Source organism: Emys orbicularis, chromosome 1 (genome assembly GCF_028017835.1).
Source record: "Emys orbicularis isolate rEmyOrb1 chromosome 1, rEmyOrb1.hap1, whole genome shotgun sequence".
Classification (NCBI taxonomy): domain Eukaryota; kingdom Metazoa; phylum Chordata; order Testudines; family Emydidae; genus Emys; species Emys orbicularis.
The window spans coordinates 45,518,327-45,537,778 of NC_088683.1; the positions used below are offsets into that span (position 1 = coordinate 45,518,327).

At 40.2% G+C, this 19,452-nt stretch overlaps 1 protein-coding gene across 1 annotated transcript in view; it reads left to right on the forward strand.

The window, feature by feature from the left end:
• Nucleotides 1–19,452, forward strand: part of SLC13A1 (solute carrier family 13 member 1) — a 43,047-nt gene that overhangs the window by 19,573 nt on the left and 4,022 nt on the right. The window contains exons 8-12 of the mRNA XM_065404416.1: nucleotides 4,566–4,685; nucleotides 11,398–11,496; nucleotides 11,591–11,692; nucleotides 16,946–17,049; nucleotides 18,930–19,039. Of these exons, the coding sequence (XP_065260488.1) occupies nucleotides 4,566–4,685; nucleotides 11,398–11,496; nucleotides 11,591–11,692; nucleotides 16,946–17,049; nucleotides 18,930–19,039 (535 nt within the window). The remainder of the gene's footprint in view (nucleotides 1–4,565; nucleotides 4,686–11,397; nucleotides 11,497–11,590; nucleotides 11,693–16,945; nucleotides 17,050–18,929; nucleotides 19,040–19,452) is intronic.

Consider the following 19,452-nt stretch of genomic DNA (forward strand, 5'->3'; position numbering starts at 1 on the left):
TTTCACTTTGTGTCTCAAATGTCTCTAATGGGCTAATGTTATTTCTAAGTAGTAGGAATAATGTCTGACTGCTCCCTATGTTTTGTTAAAACTGGCATCATTGAAAATCGAACTTTTACAGCAGGGAATATACCATCATTTAGATTAAAAAAAACCCAGACAAACAAACCAAAACAGCTAAGGCCCCAGCTAAGGTCTATTTCCTCTTCTTCATCATCAGAATGGGACTTAAAATCAGTCTTATATCTGGACACTGAGCATTCTGCTGCTGTGAGGTAATCACCTGCTTCCTCAGCCTCTGGGAAAGAAAGAAACATGTTGGAGTGGAGCCAAAGTGCAGTGCACTCTTGTGCTCCTGTGCCAACTAGCATAACTTAGCGCAGCCCTGTGGCTACTCTAACTTGCACTAGGGGGTAGTTTGGTCCCCAGCTCATCCCAGGTAGCTCACAGCCAATTCCTGCTCTTGCTCACAGCTGAGGATTCAGCCCTATAGCTGATTTTCCACTCATTTGCACCAGTCTAAAGATAGGGTTTTCAAACCCTAAAACCTGTTTAATAGATTGTAAAATCAAATCTGTAGCACATAGTGGAAGTCATAAATAGTCTAAGACTTTTCATCTAAAAGCCCCTTTTTCATTTGCGTAAAACTTTTCTCAAACTTTCATCTTTTAAGACTGAAATTTTCTGGATCTGGTCTCTGACCAAACGTGTGTTTTTTTAGTTTGGACATTTTGAAGAAAAAAGTCCAACCATTTTCAAGAAGAGTTGGGGAAAGAATACGTTTGCCATTACTAAAAATAAATACATGAAAAAAAATTGTACAAGGTTTTATGAGCAGCTCTGGCGCCAAAGCAGGAGGGTAGGTAGGTAGATTTGGCACAGAGACACTCTAAACATATGACTTTCATTCTTCTTTGTTCCAACAGCATGAATCATACTCCACATATGTGTACTATTTTTCTAACAATAAGAGTTTGTTAAATAATGATCTCCTGGCATTGTACTGGCTCTGAAAGTGTGTATAAGTAAGCTGTGGAATATGCGATCTGACTAAAACATTTGAAACCCTTCTCATTCAGAACCTGTGTGTGACCCTTGCTGCATACTCAGGCAGGGAAGTAAGGAGGCCTGAACATTCTTTTCATTCCCCCGTGCTTGCTACTTGTAACACACATAGCAATGCAGAGGGGAGAGCAGCCACTGATGGGCTGCTACCCTTCCTGTGCCGGTGACCAGGGAGGGGAGGTGGGGAGTGGAGCCTTGGCTCTTACCCCACAATACACTGGCCACCACAGCTGAACTAGTATGGGGGGGTGGAAAGCAAACTGCACTAGGAGAAGGTCTGGTGCAGATTATGTCTCCCATGGAGCAATGAGGAAAGCAGGGACCAAATTATAACACAGAGTCTGCTTGTGGGGCAACACAATGACATGCTGCCCCTTTCTCAGGGTAGATTATGAGATCACAGTGTAGCCCTTAATGCACAGGGCTGTGCTAAATGAGACTGAGCCCTGCAGGAAAGACCTTTGTAAGTCTGTAGGGGTTCCTGCAAATTTCCAGAAATCTGTAGGAACAGCTAAGTGCTCATGCATTTAATGAAAAATCACTTAACTGATTCTGCTAGGCACCAGTTTCTTCCAGCAGCCTAGGAGGTCCCCAAGGCACTGGGGGTTAGGTTGAAGGAAACTGGCTCAAAGCCTATCTTCCAACTCCCCCTAGACTTTAACAGTCTTTTCAAGTGTGTGTAAGCAGCATTGTTCCCCATCCATCCTAGGAACACAGTATAGACTCACATCATCCAGTTTTACATCCTTCAGGGCATTTACTGATCATAAATCTCAAGCTTTTTTTCTCCTCAACCTTAGCATGGCTGTTCCCAGGGTTTTCACTGCAAACTCTTTTTTGTCCAAATGCCTAGTTCCCTCTGCTCCAAGAGAGGCTCCGAACCCATTTATATCCTGTTGGGAGTTAACTGAATTGCCCCACTAGTATGACCTACAGATCGTTGCACTATACTGTCATGGACAATTCAAAAACCTGATAACAGGATGATTCTGCAAAGGAGCCTTAAATCTAGAGTTGGCCACTTTGTTACAGTGCAGTTAAAATAGCATAATGGGGTTTCATATTCATTGTGTCTCACTGATTTCAATGTGAAATGCACTGAGTTTGCAAGTAAAGAAAGTTTTTCAGCTGGTCGTTCTTCCAAGACCCACTTTTAAGGCAGATTACCAAATGCAGAGGAAAGCCACAGAAAGGGTGATGCAGCCTTAAATTGCATTAACTTTTTGTAGGTTTGGGATGATGTGCTATCCCCAGATTACTTATTATCCAGCTACACATGCCTGGTCCCAGGGAGGGGGCGGCTGGAGATGGTGCCACAGAGGAGGTTGACTCCTGTCCCTACAACTGGACAGGGATGATCCTACAGAGGGGACCCTCTGTTTTCCTTCTGTTGGGCCCACTGAAAATTCCCTAGATTATTGCAAACATATTCAGGTAATTGACTTTGACCCGTATATAAACTCCACAAGGAAGAGTCAAGCCTTATCCAGAATTAATCATATAAATGCTTAAGAATGTTCTAAAAATAATAAAAACACATTACTAAGTAATAGCCTGTCCTTGGAAGGAAGGGAATTTTGTTTTCAATACTGAGAGTATAAGTCACTTTAATATAGGATGCATATTACAGTTTATCACAGAAGTTAAAGATGGAAAAAAGCTATTACAGCAGGTCATCCAGTCCATTTCTGTTCAAAGGCAAGATTGTATCAACGGGACAATCCCATCTGTGTCATCACTTAGGTCAACATATTAGATTAATTAGCATTTAAATAATTTTTAAATTCTAATGAGTCCAACAGTCTTTCAGAACAATACTTGCCAGAGGGCTAATGATTAGGTAATCTTAATCTTCAAGTTACTAGAACTACGTAAGTATAGCCTCAAATACCCCCAAAGTTACACTGCAATCTGACCCCAGTAAATGAGTAACTGAGAGCAGAACTTGCCCTGTAGTATAGAGAGGTAAAGAGCTTGTTCTTCCTGGCAAAAATTGCTAACTAATGTGAGCATAAATCAGGTACCAGGATGATAAGTACTATATCAAAACATTGGATAAATTGTGAAACTGAGTAATTGTAACAGTAAAGTCACTTGCCTACTATCTAAGAAAGAGGTATGTTCAAGGGAGTATTTTTAATCATTTAATAAGAAATAAACAGCCATGTAGTCAACAGAGTATGTATAATAATGTGCTATCTTTTCTTGTCTGAATTTAATTCCTGTTCCATGACAGCAATGAGTTCAAACATTGCTGTCTCAGCACTAGTTACAGATGAAGATTGGAACTTTAATCTCAAGAAGGAGGCAGACATTTTGGATCACTCCCAGATGGCATTATAATGACAGGATCTATTTTTTTTATTATTACTCTTATAATTAAATGAAATTAAAATTAGAGAAGCATATCTTTTTAATTATAAACTTGCACAGCACTTTGGAAAATGCTCCCTGCCCCCAAAGACCTATTTGAACATTACCAGAGGCTTTCCTTTAAAAATATTGGAATACAGAAGATTCAAGTGTAAAGAATTGTTAGGGTCTCTGACTAAATGTCCCAATTTCCTTTCCCTCTGACCCTAACAACGAGAGGAGAGACTGCCCCCATAGTATAGCATCTGCTCCATATGGAGTTAAAGGCTCTGTAGGTAGAGCTTGAGAGGGAAAAAATGTTGTTTATAGGAGAAAAGGTTTAAACACAACATTTGCTCATTTACCTCTTTCCCCAGTTGGTCTCCATCTCCTGCAACAGCCAGTCCTTTTCTTTCAGAAAATCCCACAACAACTCTACTTTCCTTAGATGTCTGCAGGTGGGGGGTGTTTGTGGCTGGGTGGCCCTTTTACCTGCAAACCGGCATGGTGGGTTCAGATTATATGGGGCCCCAACCAGATCGCAGGGCTCCACGCACCTCTCCCACAGGCTCCAACCCAGCAAATGTTCTTGGACATTTTATGAGCAATTATCATTGTTATTAAATGTGCATTGGCCCTTTTCCCTCCAATTCTTTCTTTCCCATCTCCATTGCCCATCTTAGAGCCCTAAGGCCCTATCTTCCTCCACTACTACCCCCTTCTCAGAGAAAGGCCCTTCCTTCTCTTCCTCCATTGCCCCAAAGTCCTAATGGCCCTGCCTCCTCCACCGCCATCCCCGTGAGCCATGAGGAGCCTTTACCACAGAGTAGATATTTAATTCTTTTGATCCAGGGAGCAATGGGGTATTCTGTTGCTGCTCTGATATTCAGTGCTCATGGCATGAGGGTTGGACACAGAGGTATGAGCAGCTCAGTTATTTTAATGGCCATTGTCATCATGGGACAGGATAAGAGTGAGGTGAGAGCAGGCCATTGACAGTCTCTGGCTGAAGATTCCTGCTCCACTGGAGGCAGCTGACAGCAGCAGCCTTTCCCGAGTATTCCTGTGCGGCAGAGCCTGATGGCATTTTATATATGGTTTGATTCCTCTTGCAATGCCTAATGTAAGTCTATTTTATTTTCATCCAGACGCTACCCAGATTGCCAATGCATCAATTTTGGATCCTGGTTTATACTTTGCATCCCCATCACTATTATTATTATGTTGCTCTCCTGGGTCTGGCTCCAGTGGCTTTTCCTTGGTTTCAAGTGAGTAAATGTTAAAAGCAAATAGTAAAATGACAGGTTGATAATGCATGAGATATTCTATACAGATAAAAAAGAACATCATATCTATATCTAATGCACACACTGTAGAATGGTGACAATTTATTGTTCTTTCATTGTCAAATAGCACAAATGAGTTCTCTGGAAGTGCTAGGAATTCACACTACCAGTTGTTATGGCTTCTCTGGACTGTCCAACAGGACACCACGGGAAAACTTATTCAAGGATTCATTTTGTAAAATATGTTGTACATTTCTATAGAATATATACACATCATTAGTAGAGAGTATCTGAGAGAAGAATTCAGATTTTACAGTTTGTGGTCCAAATCTTGATGTTATTGAAATAACAGTAGTTTCCTGGCTGATTTCAATGAGGCCAGCATTTGATTCTATGTTTGAACAATGTTTATCTAACAAACTTGATGAGCAGACTGACGTATTATATTTAGAGAAAAATACAATGGTTCCTGTTCACAGATATTCCTGTGTGTGTTTTTTGGGTGGGTTTGCTTCACCCCTGAGTTTTGTGCTTCAAGTTTTTGGATAGAATGACAGTTCTTTGGGCCCAATTCTCCATTGCCTTGCACTCTGGATACTTATTTACAGCTGTATGAAGTAGGTGCTCAAAAGTATGAAAAATGGAGCCAGGGTAATTTAGTGTGAAATGCGTCCCACATAGCATTTGCTTTCCACAGGTGTAAATGGCTGCTTAAGGTGAAGACAGTGGAAAATTAGGCCCTTTATATTTAATTTTAAATAGAAGCATCTTAAATTTCCTTCTCACTCCACTGATAGTTTGAAACGTTAACATTTCATTTTTCTAGGCCATTTTGACAGTGTTCTTATTAACACTGTGGAGTGGCTCACCTCAAGAGTGTGGACTGAAAGCCAAAATTGCTAATCTTGTCCCCTGTGAAAGATGCTACAGAACACTCTGATTAATGTGCTGGCTAGTTACACAGTAAAAACTTTCCCATTAGAAAAGAAGGCAATGTATTAACAGGAGAGAGTCTGATTCAGCGAAGACATAGATGACTTCCCTTAATTAGATGGATATGTTGTGTGCTTCATTTGTTCCTTTGGGAAAGCACACCCCTTCATGGGCAAACAAGCCAATTTGACTTTTAAGGCCTTTGTTCTTTCTGACAGAAATACTATGATGAATAATACTGCACAGGCATAATGATGATTGTCTAAAACATGAACTTCCAATGTTCGGACATGAGGTGGCTCTTAGCTATAGATATTTATTGGTAGACACACCAGTACTCCAGTCTTATGTGCCTGTTGTTGTTATTAATATCACTGCTTTGAGAAGCCTAGAGCCCTACTTGTGCTGGGTTCTGCATAAGCACATAGCAAGACACAGTGCCTGCCTCAAGTAGTTTACAATCTAAATAGAATAACAAAGAGTGAGATGGGACAGAGAGAGACAGAAGTAAAGTGACTTGCCTAAGACCACATCTTGGTCCACTGGCAGGGCTGGGTATTGTTATATTTGGACCCAGCAAAGAAGGAGATAGAGACATAGGCACAAAGAGATTTGACTGAACCACAGATCTCTATTGTGCTGGCTTTATTGTTCAGGCTGCAAAACTGAAATTAACATGAAAGTGAGGCTTTGCATTGGGGAGGATAGAGTGCTCAAACATTTAAAGGGGCAGGACATCACATTCTTCCAACCTACTATAAAAACTTTCCAAACACACATACATTATTGTTTACATAGCTAAAAATAAACACTATATAACTTAACTAAGAATTGTGGGCGGACTACAGCAGACTCTTAAAATGCAAGGGATTGTTCTGCGCTGGAATAGCAACTCACTAACTAAACAATTTAACTGGTTTTTGTATGCTCTTGGGACAATGTGGTGATGGTGGTCCAGCAGAGTTCTGAATAACAGGAACAGTCAGTGGTTAGGAATCAACTGCATCTAGTATGGAATCAACTGGATCGGGTACCACATTTTTTCCCAACAAGTCACTGAAACTAAGAGTTGCAAGAGAAGGAGGTTCAATTAGAGGAACAGATAGACTTACTGGAACATCCCTGGACTCTGGTACTCATCAAGACTGAAACTGGTCCATGTTATTTCCATAAAATACCATTGGATAGTTCTACCATGAACAAAACAGGTCCTGTGCATTTTACAAGTTCTCCAACTGTATTTGCAATTCTACATTAAGTCCCCAACTTGATGACGAGTCTCAAATGATTGATCAATTTGCATAGTTTGGGATTTGGCTACACATGAAGACATTTCAGGACGTAGCAGGTTCCAACAGGTACGCAAATACTGCTTCAAGAAAAGAGGTGTAGGTGACTCCTGGGTAGTAGCATGTGGAGGGTTCCTGGAGAGAAGCTAGAAATTGTCCAATTTCTGCTGATGACTCAAAATAGATTTGTTAGCTTTTAAGGCATGCTTAAGTGTTTACATAACGCATTCTGCTAGTTGATTTGTAGCAGGATAATATGGAGCAGAGCATATGTGCTGAATTTCATTTGAAGCTAGGAACCTGTGAAATTCTTCAGAACAGAATTGAGCTCCAATGTCACTCACCAACTGTACCAGTAAACCAAACTTGCTAAACAAAGTACAAATATGTCCAATGGTCTTAGTAACTGTTGTAGAAGTCATTCTGAAAACTTCTGGCCATTTTGAACATGTAATCTTCTAAAGGTCCAGCAAAGTCCACATGAATATGTATTCAAGGAGTCTGAGGCCATGACCAAGGCTGTAGACGAGATGGGTCAGGATCATGCTGAATTTGCTGACACATAGTACAGCACTTTACATTCCTCTCAATAGCTTTGTCAGTCCCCAGCCACCAGACATGACTCTAGGCTATGGTCTGCATCCGTACAATGCCAAAATCACCTTCATGAAGAGCTTCCAAAATCTGACCCTGAAGTGATTTTGGAACATTCACTCACATTCCCCATAAGATGCAACTATGATTCACAGATAATTCATATTGATGTGATACGAATTGTGTAAACTGGGGATTATGTTGATCCAGTGCCATACCATGTAGTACCATTCCCGTCATAGGCAAAAACACATTATCCTTAGCAGTTTCTTTGTGGATGTCTGTGCTAGTGATGAGTAACCTATCCCTCAAATTGAGATAGAATACTTCATCTGAAGTTCCTTTGGGTTGATGAGAGCTTGGGCATGACAGGAGTGACAGCTTATTGGCATTGCAGTGCTGAGTCTCTTTACAGAATTGAATAGCATAGGAGTGAGCTGAAAGACGTAATGCCCATCGTTGTATATGAGCAGCAGCTAATGATGGAAATCCATGTTTCAGTCCAAAAATTGAAAGTAATGGGTGATGATCCATCAGCAAGGTAAAATATCTATCATATTGATAGTTATGGAACTTCCGAATTCTGAAGATAATGTTGAGAGCTACTTGCTCTGGTTGCACATAGTTCTCAGGAGTAGTAAGTATTCATGATGCAAGGGCAGCTGGTTTCTTCATGCCATTAGGAAAAATGTGGGAAAGAACTGCACCCACACCATATGGTGAAGTATCGAAAGCCAACTGCAATAGTAGTGAAGTATCAAAATGTATAAGAACTTCAGCGGATGTCAACAGTTTCTTTGCTTCCTTAAATGCACACTCACACCCTTTTAGTCCATTTCCCTTTTTTCTTGGCATCTGACAGTTCATGTAAAGATGCCAATACTGTTGACAGATTAGGCAGAAATTCACCATAGTACTTAAGCAGTTCTAAGAATGAATATAACTGTGAAATGTTCTCTGTTGATGATGCCTGAAGATGGTGCGCTTTTTCTGGCAATTTCCTTAAGCCCATGGCACCAATTACATGTCCAAGGTATTCGACTGAAGGTTTGAAAAACTCACATTTGTCTCGACATAATCTTAGTCCATGGTCTTCCAAATGTTAAAGGCATCCAAATTTCAAAGATGATCCTTGTGATCCTTTCCTGTAACATGGATGTCATCCAAATAGCATTGAACTCCACTCAGTCCCTTCAGAATCTCATCCATGGCTTTCTGGAACAGAGGAGGTGCCAATGTGATACCAAAAGGCAACCAGTTGCAATAAATAAGTCTTTTTGTGTGTTGAATTTGAGATATTTGTGAGATGCTGGATCAATCTCTGAGCAAATCCAATTTACTGCAACACTGTCCACCACTAAGAGTGGCAAATAAATCTTCAGTAAGAGGATACTGGTCTGCATGTAAAACTGGACTCAGCATCACTTTGAGATCTCCACAAATTTGGACTGAGCCTCCTTCTTGAACACTGGTACAAGAGATGTAACCCACTCTTTGTGAAACCAATAACAAGACTCCAATGTTCACTAAACAGTCCAAATCAGCTTCTACCAGAGGCTTGAGAGCATAAGACATAACTCTGGGGTTGCAATATTATGGTTGGCTGTCAGACTTAACAGTGAGCTTCACTGACATGTTGCTCTGTCCAAAGATTTTGAAACAGAGCTTGAAGTGTCTGTCCAGTATTTCTTGAAGATTTTGAAGTGCTTTCGTGATCGCCCTGATCTCGGTTCAATTCACCTTGAGCATTTCAAGCCAAGATCTGCTAAATAATGGTGGATACTTTTGTTTTACCCTTGTATGTGATTGAACAACTGATAGTCCATCTAGTTGAACTTTTACCTGGAGTATCCTTTTAGGACTAACATTTCTCTGGTATCCCTTTTAGGACTAACATTTCAAAACCATGGAGGTTCCTTCTTGTGGAACTTGTGACAAAGTCTGGTGATAGGTGGATGCAGAAATCAATGACACAGCAGCTCCCCAGTATTAAGCTGAATTCTTGTAGGAACTCCTTCAATCAAGGGTGTGACCCAGATCCCATCTGTGACTCCATCTTCTGATAACACATGCAGTGCTAGATCTTGATCAGCATCACTACAGCTCTTGTCTTTTTCCACATTATGAATTCCCAACTTCCATCTTTTCTTAGGTTCAGTTGTCACAGGTGTCTTTTATGTATGTTTACTCTGTTACTGGTTGTTGAACTGTGCAACATCATGCTGATGTGTCCTTTCTTCTGCAAATGACCTGGTGTGCCCAGCAGTCCTTTTCAGCAGGCACAGCTTGTGCAAACTACCACATGGAAATTCCTTATGTTTCTGTGGTCCTCTGTCTTGCAGATTCACGAGATGAACTTTTCAGTGCACATTAAATTGCAGAGAATCCTTCTCTGTGGTTTCCATTGCAACTGCTACATCAACAGCCTTTCTGAATGTAACCTCTGATTGTAAGCCAGTAACTTCATTCCAATGTGGTCATTGTTTTTAACCCAGAGACTAACTGGTCATGCAGGGCATCACTTAACGTGTCTCCAAACTGACAATGCTCTGACAACTTCCTGAAAGCGGCAACAAACTCTCCACTTCCCTGATGTCACTAATGAAACCACTATCATTTAGCTATCATCGATGAGATAGGAGAAAAATATCCTGCATTGCTGCAGTAATTGCAGCATACGTGGCAGTTCTGGGCATAGTTGGAGACACAACAGTGTAAGCTTCAGACCCATCACAGTCAGCAAGGTTGAAATTCTTTGTCCATCTGGAATGGTGTTGCAGGTTACAAATTGCTCAGAATGTTTGAGATACACCACCCATTATTCACCAACATTGCCCATTAAAGATGCCATTTTACTGCTCTCCTGTTGAACTTCACACCTCCTGTACATCTCTTCCATAGGGAAATTCTCTCTTTTCTTTTCTTTTTTTTTTTTAATTGTACACTATCTGCTCTGGATCACCCTCTGCTGGCTGTGTGCTTACACTGCAAAATTCAGAATTCTTCCTTTGGCTGCATTTGGGCTCCCTCTGCTGGGTATAGACCCTGTAGTGCAGACTACAGGTTGTTTGCCTGCCTGCTTGCACCAGGTCAACAAAGATGGCTGCTTGCTTCTACTTCACTGTCTTGTTTGAACAGCTCCAACAGCAGAAACCTCTTCCTTTATTCTGCTTCTAATTGCCTACTTCCCCCTCTGTAGCTAACTGGTTCCCAGAAGCAAAAACAGCAGTCTGTCACCCTGTGCTTCCAGGTGAACTTTGTCCCCTTTTCACAGTATTATCTGGTTATTCTTTCTTTTTGTTGTTCAGGTAATGGGAGCACTGGACACTCATGGGCTATAAATCCTGTGTTGCCAATGTTATATTTCTGGACCCAGCAGAGAAGAAGAGAGTCACAGATACAGAGGGAACTTATAGAAAGACAACTGTCTGCTGTGCTCGCAAAACTGAAACTAACACAAAAGTGAGGTTTACACTGCAGAGTGCTCAAATATTTAAAGGGACAGGACATCACAGGAATAGATCTTAGGACTCTTCATTTCCTAGGCCTGTGCCTTAGCCACTAGACCATACTGCATCCTTGAAGAACCCAGGGCTATAGGTTGCCTCCTCTACCTTAATGACAAGCCTGAGTGTTGGGCTATATTTTGCTGCTGCCTCTGCCAAGCTCCCATTCACTTGTGTAGACTCTAGCCTGCTCAGTTTACTCCAAATCAGTATTGTAAAGTTCAGAGTGTGCACAATTAAATAGGAGATAATGAGCACTGGCTGGTAGAACTGAAATCTTAGCCTAGTAAATTGGTACACTTAGCTGGAAAGGCTGGGATCTGTGACTATCCTGTAAGAGTAACATTCCATTATTGTTAACTTACATTCCAGTTTCAAAGAAATGTTCCGATGTGGCAAGGAAAAAACAGCCAGAGAACAGGCCTCAGCACAGGTGATTAAAGAGGAGTACACAAAGCTTGGACCAATAAGGTAACACAGACTGCAAAACACCAGGCCATTTCAAAACGAGCACTGATTTAAATGTAAGGAAACCAGACACTAACAAATTGTGCTTTTGCTCCAGCTACCCAGAAATCATTACCCTTGTCCTGTTCATTTTAATGGCCCTATTGTGGTTTACAAGAGAACCTGGATTCATCCCTGGATGGTCTTCTCTTTTTCCTCAGTAAGTAAAACAGCTGAAATACCAACAATGACTGTATTGTATTTAATTAAATGTTTGCATTTTCTCCTAGATTTAAAGTGAACTTTAGTACTTGTGAAAGATTGTAGACTGACAGCACTGAAAATCTTTGTTTATCTACAAAATGGGTACAGCACAGGCAGCAATATTATTTCTTTGTACAATATTGAAAATGTAGTAGTACTAAAACGTACTAATTTTACAGAACAAATTCAAGGACATGGTGGACATTTGAGGCACTTCAGTCTAATTTTAGACATGCCCAATGAGTGAGATTGAGTACGGGGATGGATGGGGGTGGGGATTATGTAGTTATCTGAGAAATGAGGTTAGTTATGAGTGGGCACATCGTGGTGGTTCTTTTGAGTATGTAAAAATGTGCTTTGTTTACATTAACTCGCTGCTTATCAGCAATGCAGAGAAATGGGGTTTTAGAGTGGATTCGAATGAAGAGAGGGGATGTGGTTTGGTGAATAACCAATGAGATGACCAAACCAAACAAGTACGGCAAGCTTCTCCAGACTGTTCCCACCCTCTCCAGTGTGCCTCCAATTGAATCTGGAGGAAATACCTCCGGAGGAAAAGGTATTTCAATTTCCATGTCTTTTCAGTCCTTAGCCTCTCTGCTGAAACTCCAAACAGTGGTGCCAGATGTGATGTAGACAACCACCTACTAGGAATTCAATTGAAAGCACCACCTTGTTTCAGTCAAAACAGAAAACAAACATCTTGAACCATCATGACTGGTGTGTTACCTAAATGGAATAACCACCTAATCACATGTACATAACCTGTGCCCCTTTCTCACCTTCCCCTTCCTTTTTGCCTGTATGCAGTGTTGTTTTAGCCATGTCAATCCCAGGATACTAGAAAGTCAAGGTTCGTGGGGTAATATCTTTTACTGGACCAACTTCAGTTGGTGAGAGAGACAAGCTTTCAAGCTTACACAGTGTTCTTCTTCTGATCTGGGAAAGTAACTCAGGGCAGGCCTACACTTAAAATACTTCAACTGCACCGCTGTAGTGCTTAAGTGAAGTCTTTCCTGTTGGCATAATTAATCCACCTCCCTGAGAGGTGGCAGCTATGTCGATGGTAGAAGCTCTCCTGTCGTCACAGCGCTGTCTACACAGAGGGGTAGGGTCAGTATAATTACGTCACTCCAGGGTATGAATTTTTCACACTCTAAGCGACATAGTTATAACGATATAGGTCTGTAATGTAGACCTGGCCACAGAATGTCAAAGCTGAAAATGAGGTGGAACAAATTGTTTAGCACCTGTAGTTAACACATATTTCAAGGGACCATTCAAGGAGAAGTGGCCCGTTAACACCTTTCCTGTTGGGGAGGGGGCTGTTTATGACTTATTACAACAATCTATAATCCACTAACAACTCCCCTGAGCTGCGCTGCCCTCCCCACCATTCCTTTTCTCCCTCTGACTGGAGGGGTGTTAACCACCTTGTTTTTCTTTTTGCTGGTTATGTCTTCCATTTAGATTCTAAGATGTTGGGGGCAAGGATCTGTCCTTTTGGAGTTTTTCTGTGAAGCAACTAGCACACTCGTGTGTGTCATAAAATAATAAATATCAGTAACTTCATGCAGACCATAATGCAGTCACCAAATAGTGCATCTTTTGGTTATTTCTGGGCTTGGAAGGAATCCATCTGGTAGCCTACATTAAAATGTCCTATAACTCTTTATCACCCATTTCTCTGATGTCCTCCATCCACTCCTCCCTGTCCTACCTCACTCTTACATCGACGCCATAGTTTCCACACACAACTCTATCTTCTCATCCATTCTCAGCTTTTTTTGCACTTCTCTCAAACAGCCGTATTTATCCCTCACATGCCCAGGCTTGGCTCACTCCTTGCGTCTTCTTTCTCTGCTGCTGCTTGTGTGCCCCTGAATGACTCTTGAGAAAATCCAGAGACTAGCTATGCATGATTCCGCCACACAAGTGCATCCTCTGCTTTCAAATCCCTCCTCAACCTGCAATATCTGACTGACTTCTGCACACACAAAAATCAATGTGAGCCAGTGTGAAACAATCCCCCTCTCTCTGCCCCATTTCCCACAGCCTGCTATTTTCTCCTCCTTTAGCATGATCTCTGGTGCTAAAGTGTCCAACCTCCTCTCATTTGTATGTCCTTCAATCCTGTTCTGTCTCCTGACCTCCTCACGTCCTCCCTTTCCATCGCCCTTCATCTCACTTTCTCAAAAAGTCTGTCTTGACCCCACTTGCTTATCCGAGTACCACCCCATCTTCCTCTTCTTCTCTTCTAAATTTCTTGGGCACCTCATCAATAACTCAACTCCATTCTTACCCTTCTTGGTCTGTCTGCTGCCTTTGACATGTTGAACACTTGTTATACTGAAAACTCTCCTCCCCAAGCTCATGATTCTCTCACTTCTTCTGGTTCTATTCCTACCTTCCTAACCAATTCTTCTGCATATCCTCTTGTAGCTCCTCCTCCTTTTCAACTCTCCAGCTGTCTGTTGTTGTTCCCCCAGGGGCCTGTCCTTGGCCCCACTCTTCTCTCTATATATATCCTCTCCTTGGGCAACCTCATTCGTTCTGCTAGCTTTAAGTACTATCTATAATGACGCCCAGATCTATATCTCTTTCTCAGCTGGGATAGTAAGTTCTCTCCTTAGTATCTATAAATACACACACACACACACACACACACACACACACACGGAGTTGCCTGGTTTCCCAAAACTTACACAGGGAGGGTGTCGTAAGGAATAATTAGTTAATGGTTGTAGCTCTTTGAAAAAGTAAAGTGTTAAGTAGAGTTATTTTGTGACACCCAAAGAAAGATCATCAGTTTATAATGATCAGTATAACGCATCTTGGAGTTTTAAAATTGTTTTTTATCTTTTAAACATATTTCCTCAAACAATAGCAAAAATTCAAAAAAAATCTACCCCCACAGCAACAATAGAAGAGCTTCTGATCTTGCTCTTTCATGAAGCAACATCTTTTTAAAGAGGATTTTAAAGTGCTGAGCTAATCAAGCAATCAACCAATCAAGCAATCAAGCTGACTTGAACATGCCTACCTACTTTAAAATAGCATTTAATGTTCATATAGCATCACTTAATGACCTACCCCGATACTAAAAAAGCAATTGTAAACAACTTTTTAAAGGTGCACACACTGATATGTTCCTATATTATCTTCTCTGTTTATTGTTTATCAAACTATCTTGATCTTAAAAAGAGATGAGTGGAGTGTAGCTATACTATTCACAGGTACTGCACACGTGTGTTACTTGTGGATGTCCTTTAATGTTTTCATTTGGAATAGACTGCAAACATGTCTCGTTTCACATTAGGCTAAATCATGTTGTATTATATGATAGCTGACCTAACCTGTTGAAATACGAAGCCTGTACTGCTTTACAATGAAAGCATAAGAAACAACATGTTCTGCAATTCAATATGCTTCTTGTTATAATTAATTGATTGTATAATAATTTCCATAAAAATGAGCAGTTATATTCTTATTCTTACAGTCCTCCTCAGATTTATCAGAAATACAGTTTTGTCCAAGTTTTGTACATTGCAGTTTCAGAAGGGAGTTAAGAATTTGTTCAGGGGGTTGAATGACTTTAATTTTAATATAATAATGTACTGTGGAGTGCGTGCAAGGATGACATATATTGATTATATTTTTTTATTCAATTCTAATAGTAGGCCATCTACATGCACTTCTGGAAGGTGTTCAGATACACAGTGATGAATGTGGGACAAGAATCTGAATAGAATCATTCACATTAGGTTGCCACTGGGCCTATTTCCCAGGATTGCTTCAATTCAGCCCATTGTGAGATTTCCTTACAGGACAGTACCTAGCTGATATATGGGGCAATTAATTTTAAAGCACCTCATGCTGATACATATTTTGTATCCATGTATCATAAGTCAGGCAAATAGGTGCTTAAAAATCATATATTTCAATACACAGTGGTCTTTGGAAAACTACAGTTAGAGAGACACCCATGCCCATCATGCCAAACAGCAGTGACTGCTGCCATTTTTTAATTCCAGTTCAGGTATTGTTCTCCTTTTGAATCCATTTCTGTGTATGCAGTATTGTCCCAAGAGCAGAGTTTCCAGGAATAATGGAATTGCATCAGAAAATCTAATTCTGTAACCTCACTATTGTTCACAGATGTGTCTGCTGCCTAGACATAGTAGTTGCAGGCATTATATCATTACAAGCCAAATCCTACATTCCAGTACAACTCCCAGTGAGTTCATACCAGAGTACAGAATAGGATCCTCCTATAAATGTCTGCTTGGAATACCAGGGAGCATGTGGCTATACTAGGAACTGATGAAGTGGGAAGGTTGAGCAATATTGTCACATGAGTATTGTACATGCAGCCATAAGGGTATTGCAGTAGCAGGGGCATTAATGTGTCCCACATATTTCTAAAAATGATAGCCAGCAAAAACAAATCTTTTCCGTGGTAGCAGACAACAGAACAAAAATACTTTAAGGCACACTCCCAGACCATTCCTCTTTTTACATCCTTAAGAAGCTAGCTAGCAGTGTTCCTTTCACATGAGAGTTTGTGGGACAAAATTAGTTTTAGAAGAACTATGAGGTGGTTTCAGTGCAATATTCATATTAAAATATCTTTGAGTTTCACTCAGCATTGTTAATAGATTTAGGATATCCTAGGTTGCCCTGTTGGATTATACAATGTTATAAAGTGTAACAAAGTATGATGGTTTATTCCAAGGAAATAGCTAACATAATGTAAAACCTAAGGGTCAAATTATTCCTGGAACATATTAAACCAGGATAGGACCAAAAATATGTGGAAATGTAGCATGATGCTGGAAGGAAAAATACTCTGTATCAATCCAAAAATAAGGAGATCCCAGGGGTCCTTTGCAAAAAAAATAAATAAATACTAACAAGACATTGGCTCGGATCCTTCTTGCTCAAGCAAAATTCTCATTCTACTTAATGGGAGTTTTGGCTGAGTAAGAAGTGCAGAATTGGACACAATGGACTAGATCCTTGCCTATGCCTGAGAAGCACACAGCATAAATTGGGTGAGTATTTGTGTGTTAAGGTGGCATAAAGCTCACCTTTTCATTTAGTATTTATAATATTCTTCTTGTATAATATTTCTACAGAATATTATTTTTCCTGGAGCTATATATCCTTTATTCTTTGTTTACTAAACATACATTTAATCTCTCCTTAGATACCCAGGTTTTGCTACAGATTCAACAGCTGCCTTAATAATTGGCCTCCTCTTCTTCATTATTCCAGCAAAAACTTTGTCTAGGACTTCAAATGGAGAAAACAGTTGGGTATATTTTTATTGGACCTTTGCTAGAGCAAGGATTGTAGTGACCTTATGTGAATATAATTCAGTGTTTGTTCTAGGAACTCTATCAGGTATTTAAGCCCAACAGGTATAGTAGATTTTGTTAAATAAAAAGAAAAGTGGATAGGGGATGGAGGTTGTTAGAAAAACCTGATAGAAATAGAAAAATGTTCATGATATCAATTCAAATAGTTTTTGTTCCCATTTAAACATCTCCCTGCAGTGCTGGAAACCAGAACACAAGAGCGTTGACTTAGCGCCTGAGATCTAGGACTCATCTTCACTATCGGGGTAATTCAACCTAAATTACGCTACTTCATCTATGTGAATAACGTATCTGGAGTTGACATAGCGTAGGTTGACTTACCTCGGTGTCTTCACTGTGCTGCATTGACGGGAGACGCAATCTGGTCAACTTCCCTTACTCTTCTCGGGGAGCTGGAATACCAGAGTTGACCGGCGAGCACTCTGACGTCGATTTAGCGTGTCTTCACTAGACCCGGTAAATTGACACCCGTTGCATCGATTGCAGCAGTGTCAATCTCCCTGGTAGTGGAGACAAGCCTTCAGAAAGAAAAATTGACCTATGACGAGAAAGTGATACTGAGCTTAATTTCAGTGTCCAAACTGAGCGAAGACCAAATAGAACAAATTAAAAATAGCTGGATAAATGGCGAGAAGTACATTTGATTGTTAAAATTCTTTGGGCCAGATTTTGTTCAGTTTCACTCACGTAAATCCAGATTAACTCAAAGTCCATGTTACACTGAATGTTACTTTACATATTATTGTTGCTATAGTACATAAACTAGCTACATGTGTTCAAAAAAAGGGTTCACTGATATGTGCATATATGGGCCGGATTCTCATTTACAATAAGGTGGCTTTAAATAGCTTTGGCTGTGGAAAGAGGTTTTAAAAGGGGCATAAATGGAAAGGGGCCTTGAAATTTACACTTGCTTTAAGGTCCCCTTACAGTGGTAGAGTTGTGTAAAGTGTCTATAGCATAAATGAGAATCAGAATTGTGTATATATATATACGTTTTTCTAGATAACAAGTGTGGGATTTTTTGTGGGGGTGTTATTGGTTTGCGGGGGGGTTTCTTTTCTCACTAGGGGACTAATTCTGCCACCATCACAATGAGTAGTACCTTAGCGGGAAATTAATTCCTTGCCAAGGAAATCAAGTGGTAGTACTTGCAGAGTAAGAACAGACTCAGTGTAAGGGCAGCAGAAGTTCACTCTAAGTAGGCACATGATCCAAAGCCCATTGAATTCAGTGGAAACCTTTGCATTGACTTCAGTGGGCTTTGGATCAGACACTAGGGTTTGGTTTTTAACAAAATATTTTTAGCTCTTATTTAGATTAACCTTAGGAAAATATAAAATGGTGAATGAGTCTATTTTCATTCCTTTCTCCTGTCTTAGAAAGTAACTTACCTAGATTAGAATATGACCTGAGCTTGAATTCTGTATATACTCAAAACTCCTACTGAAATCAGTGAATTTTTTAGATGAACAAGGAATACAAGATCAGACCCTAAATGTGTCTCAGCGAAGCCCAGAATTTACACTGCAATCTATTTAAATAGAGTAGCCATCTTGCTGCATTAGTCCCATCAATAACTATCTTTCATAAGGGGGCAGCTTCTCAGCTGGTGTGAAGTATCATGGCTCCACTGAAGTCAATGGTGTAATGACAATTCAGAGCTGCATAGGGTCTTCCCCAGGAAGTTCAAGATGTTCAGAAGAAAAGCCTTCTTAATTTGATGATAAAGATTTGCCTTTAAATATTTCACTTGCATATCTGGAGAGAAGTTATATCGAGAAGTCTTTTTAAAACTTTTTTTCCCCCTAGCTATTTTTGATTACACTCCTCTGATTACTTGGAAGGAATTTCAGTCATGCATGCCCTGGGAGATAACGATTCTTGTTGGTGGAGGTTTTGCACTGGCAGAGGGCTGTGAGGTAATGCAATTTCTACAAGATTCTGAACAATTAACATGACCTGCGCAGAGAAAAACACAGACTACCGGCATATTCAAGGTTATTCTGTCATTTTACCAGTGTGTCTTGCTAACAATTAAACCTGGAACATGGAAATGCAGAGAAGATGCAAGAATATTCAGATAGGACACTAAAAAAAACAGATCCAAGCCTCAATTAACAGACTTCATAAATTATGTGCCTGAAGCTAGCAGCATCTAAGTCTTTGTGCACAGAAGTTTGACATAAAGACTTACTTGCTGAATTTCACTGTATATAAATGACTCCCAGTTAATCCAAATCCTTTGTTATCTGAACAGTTTGTATTTTTCTGCTGTTGAAAAAAAAAATCTAAAGGCAAGCAATGAATTGGAGAAAAAATACAAATATTTCGG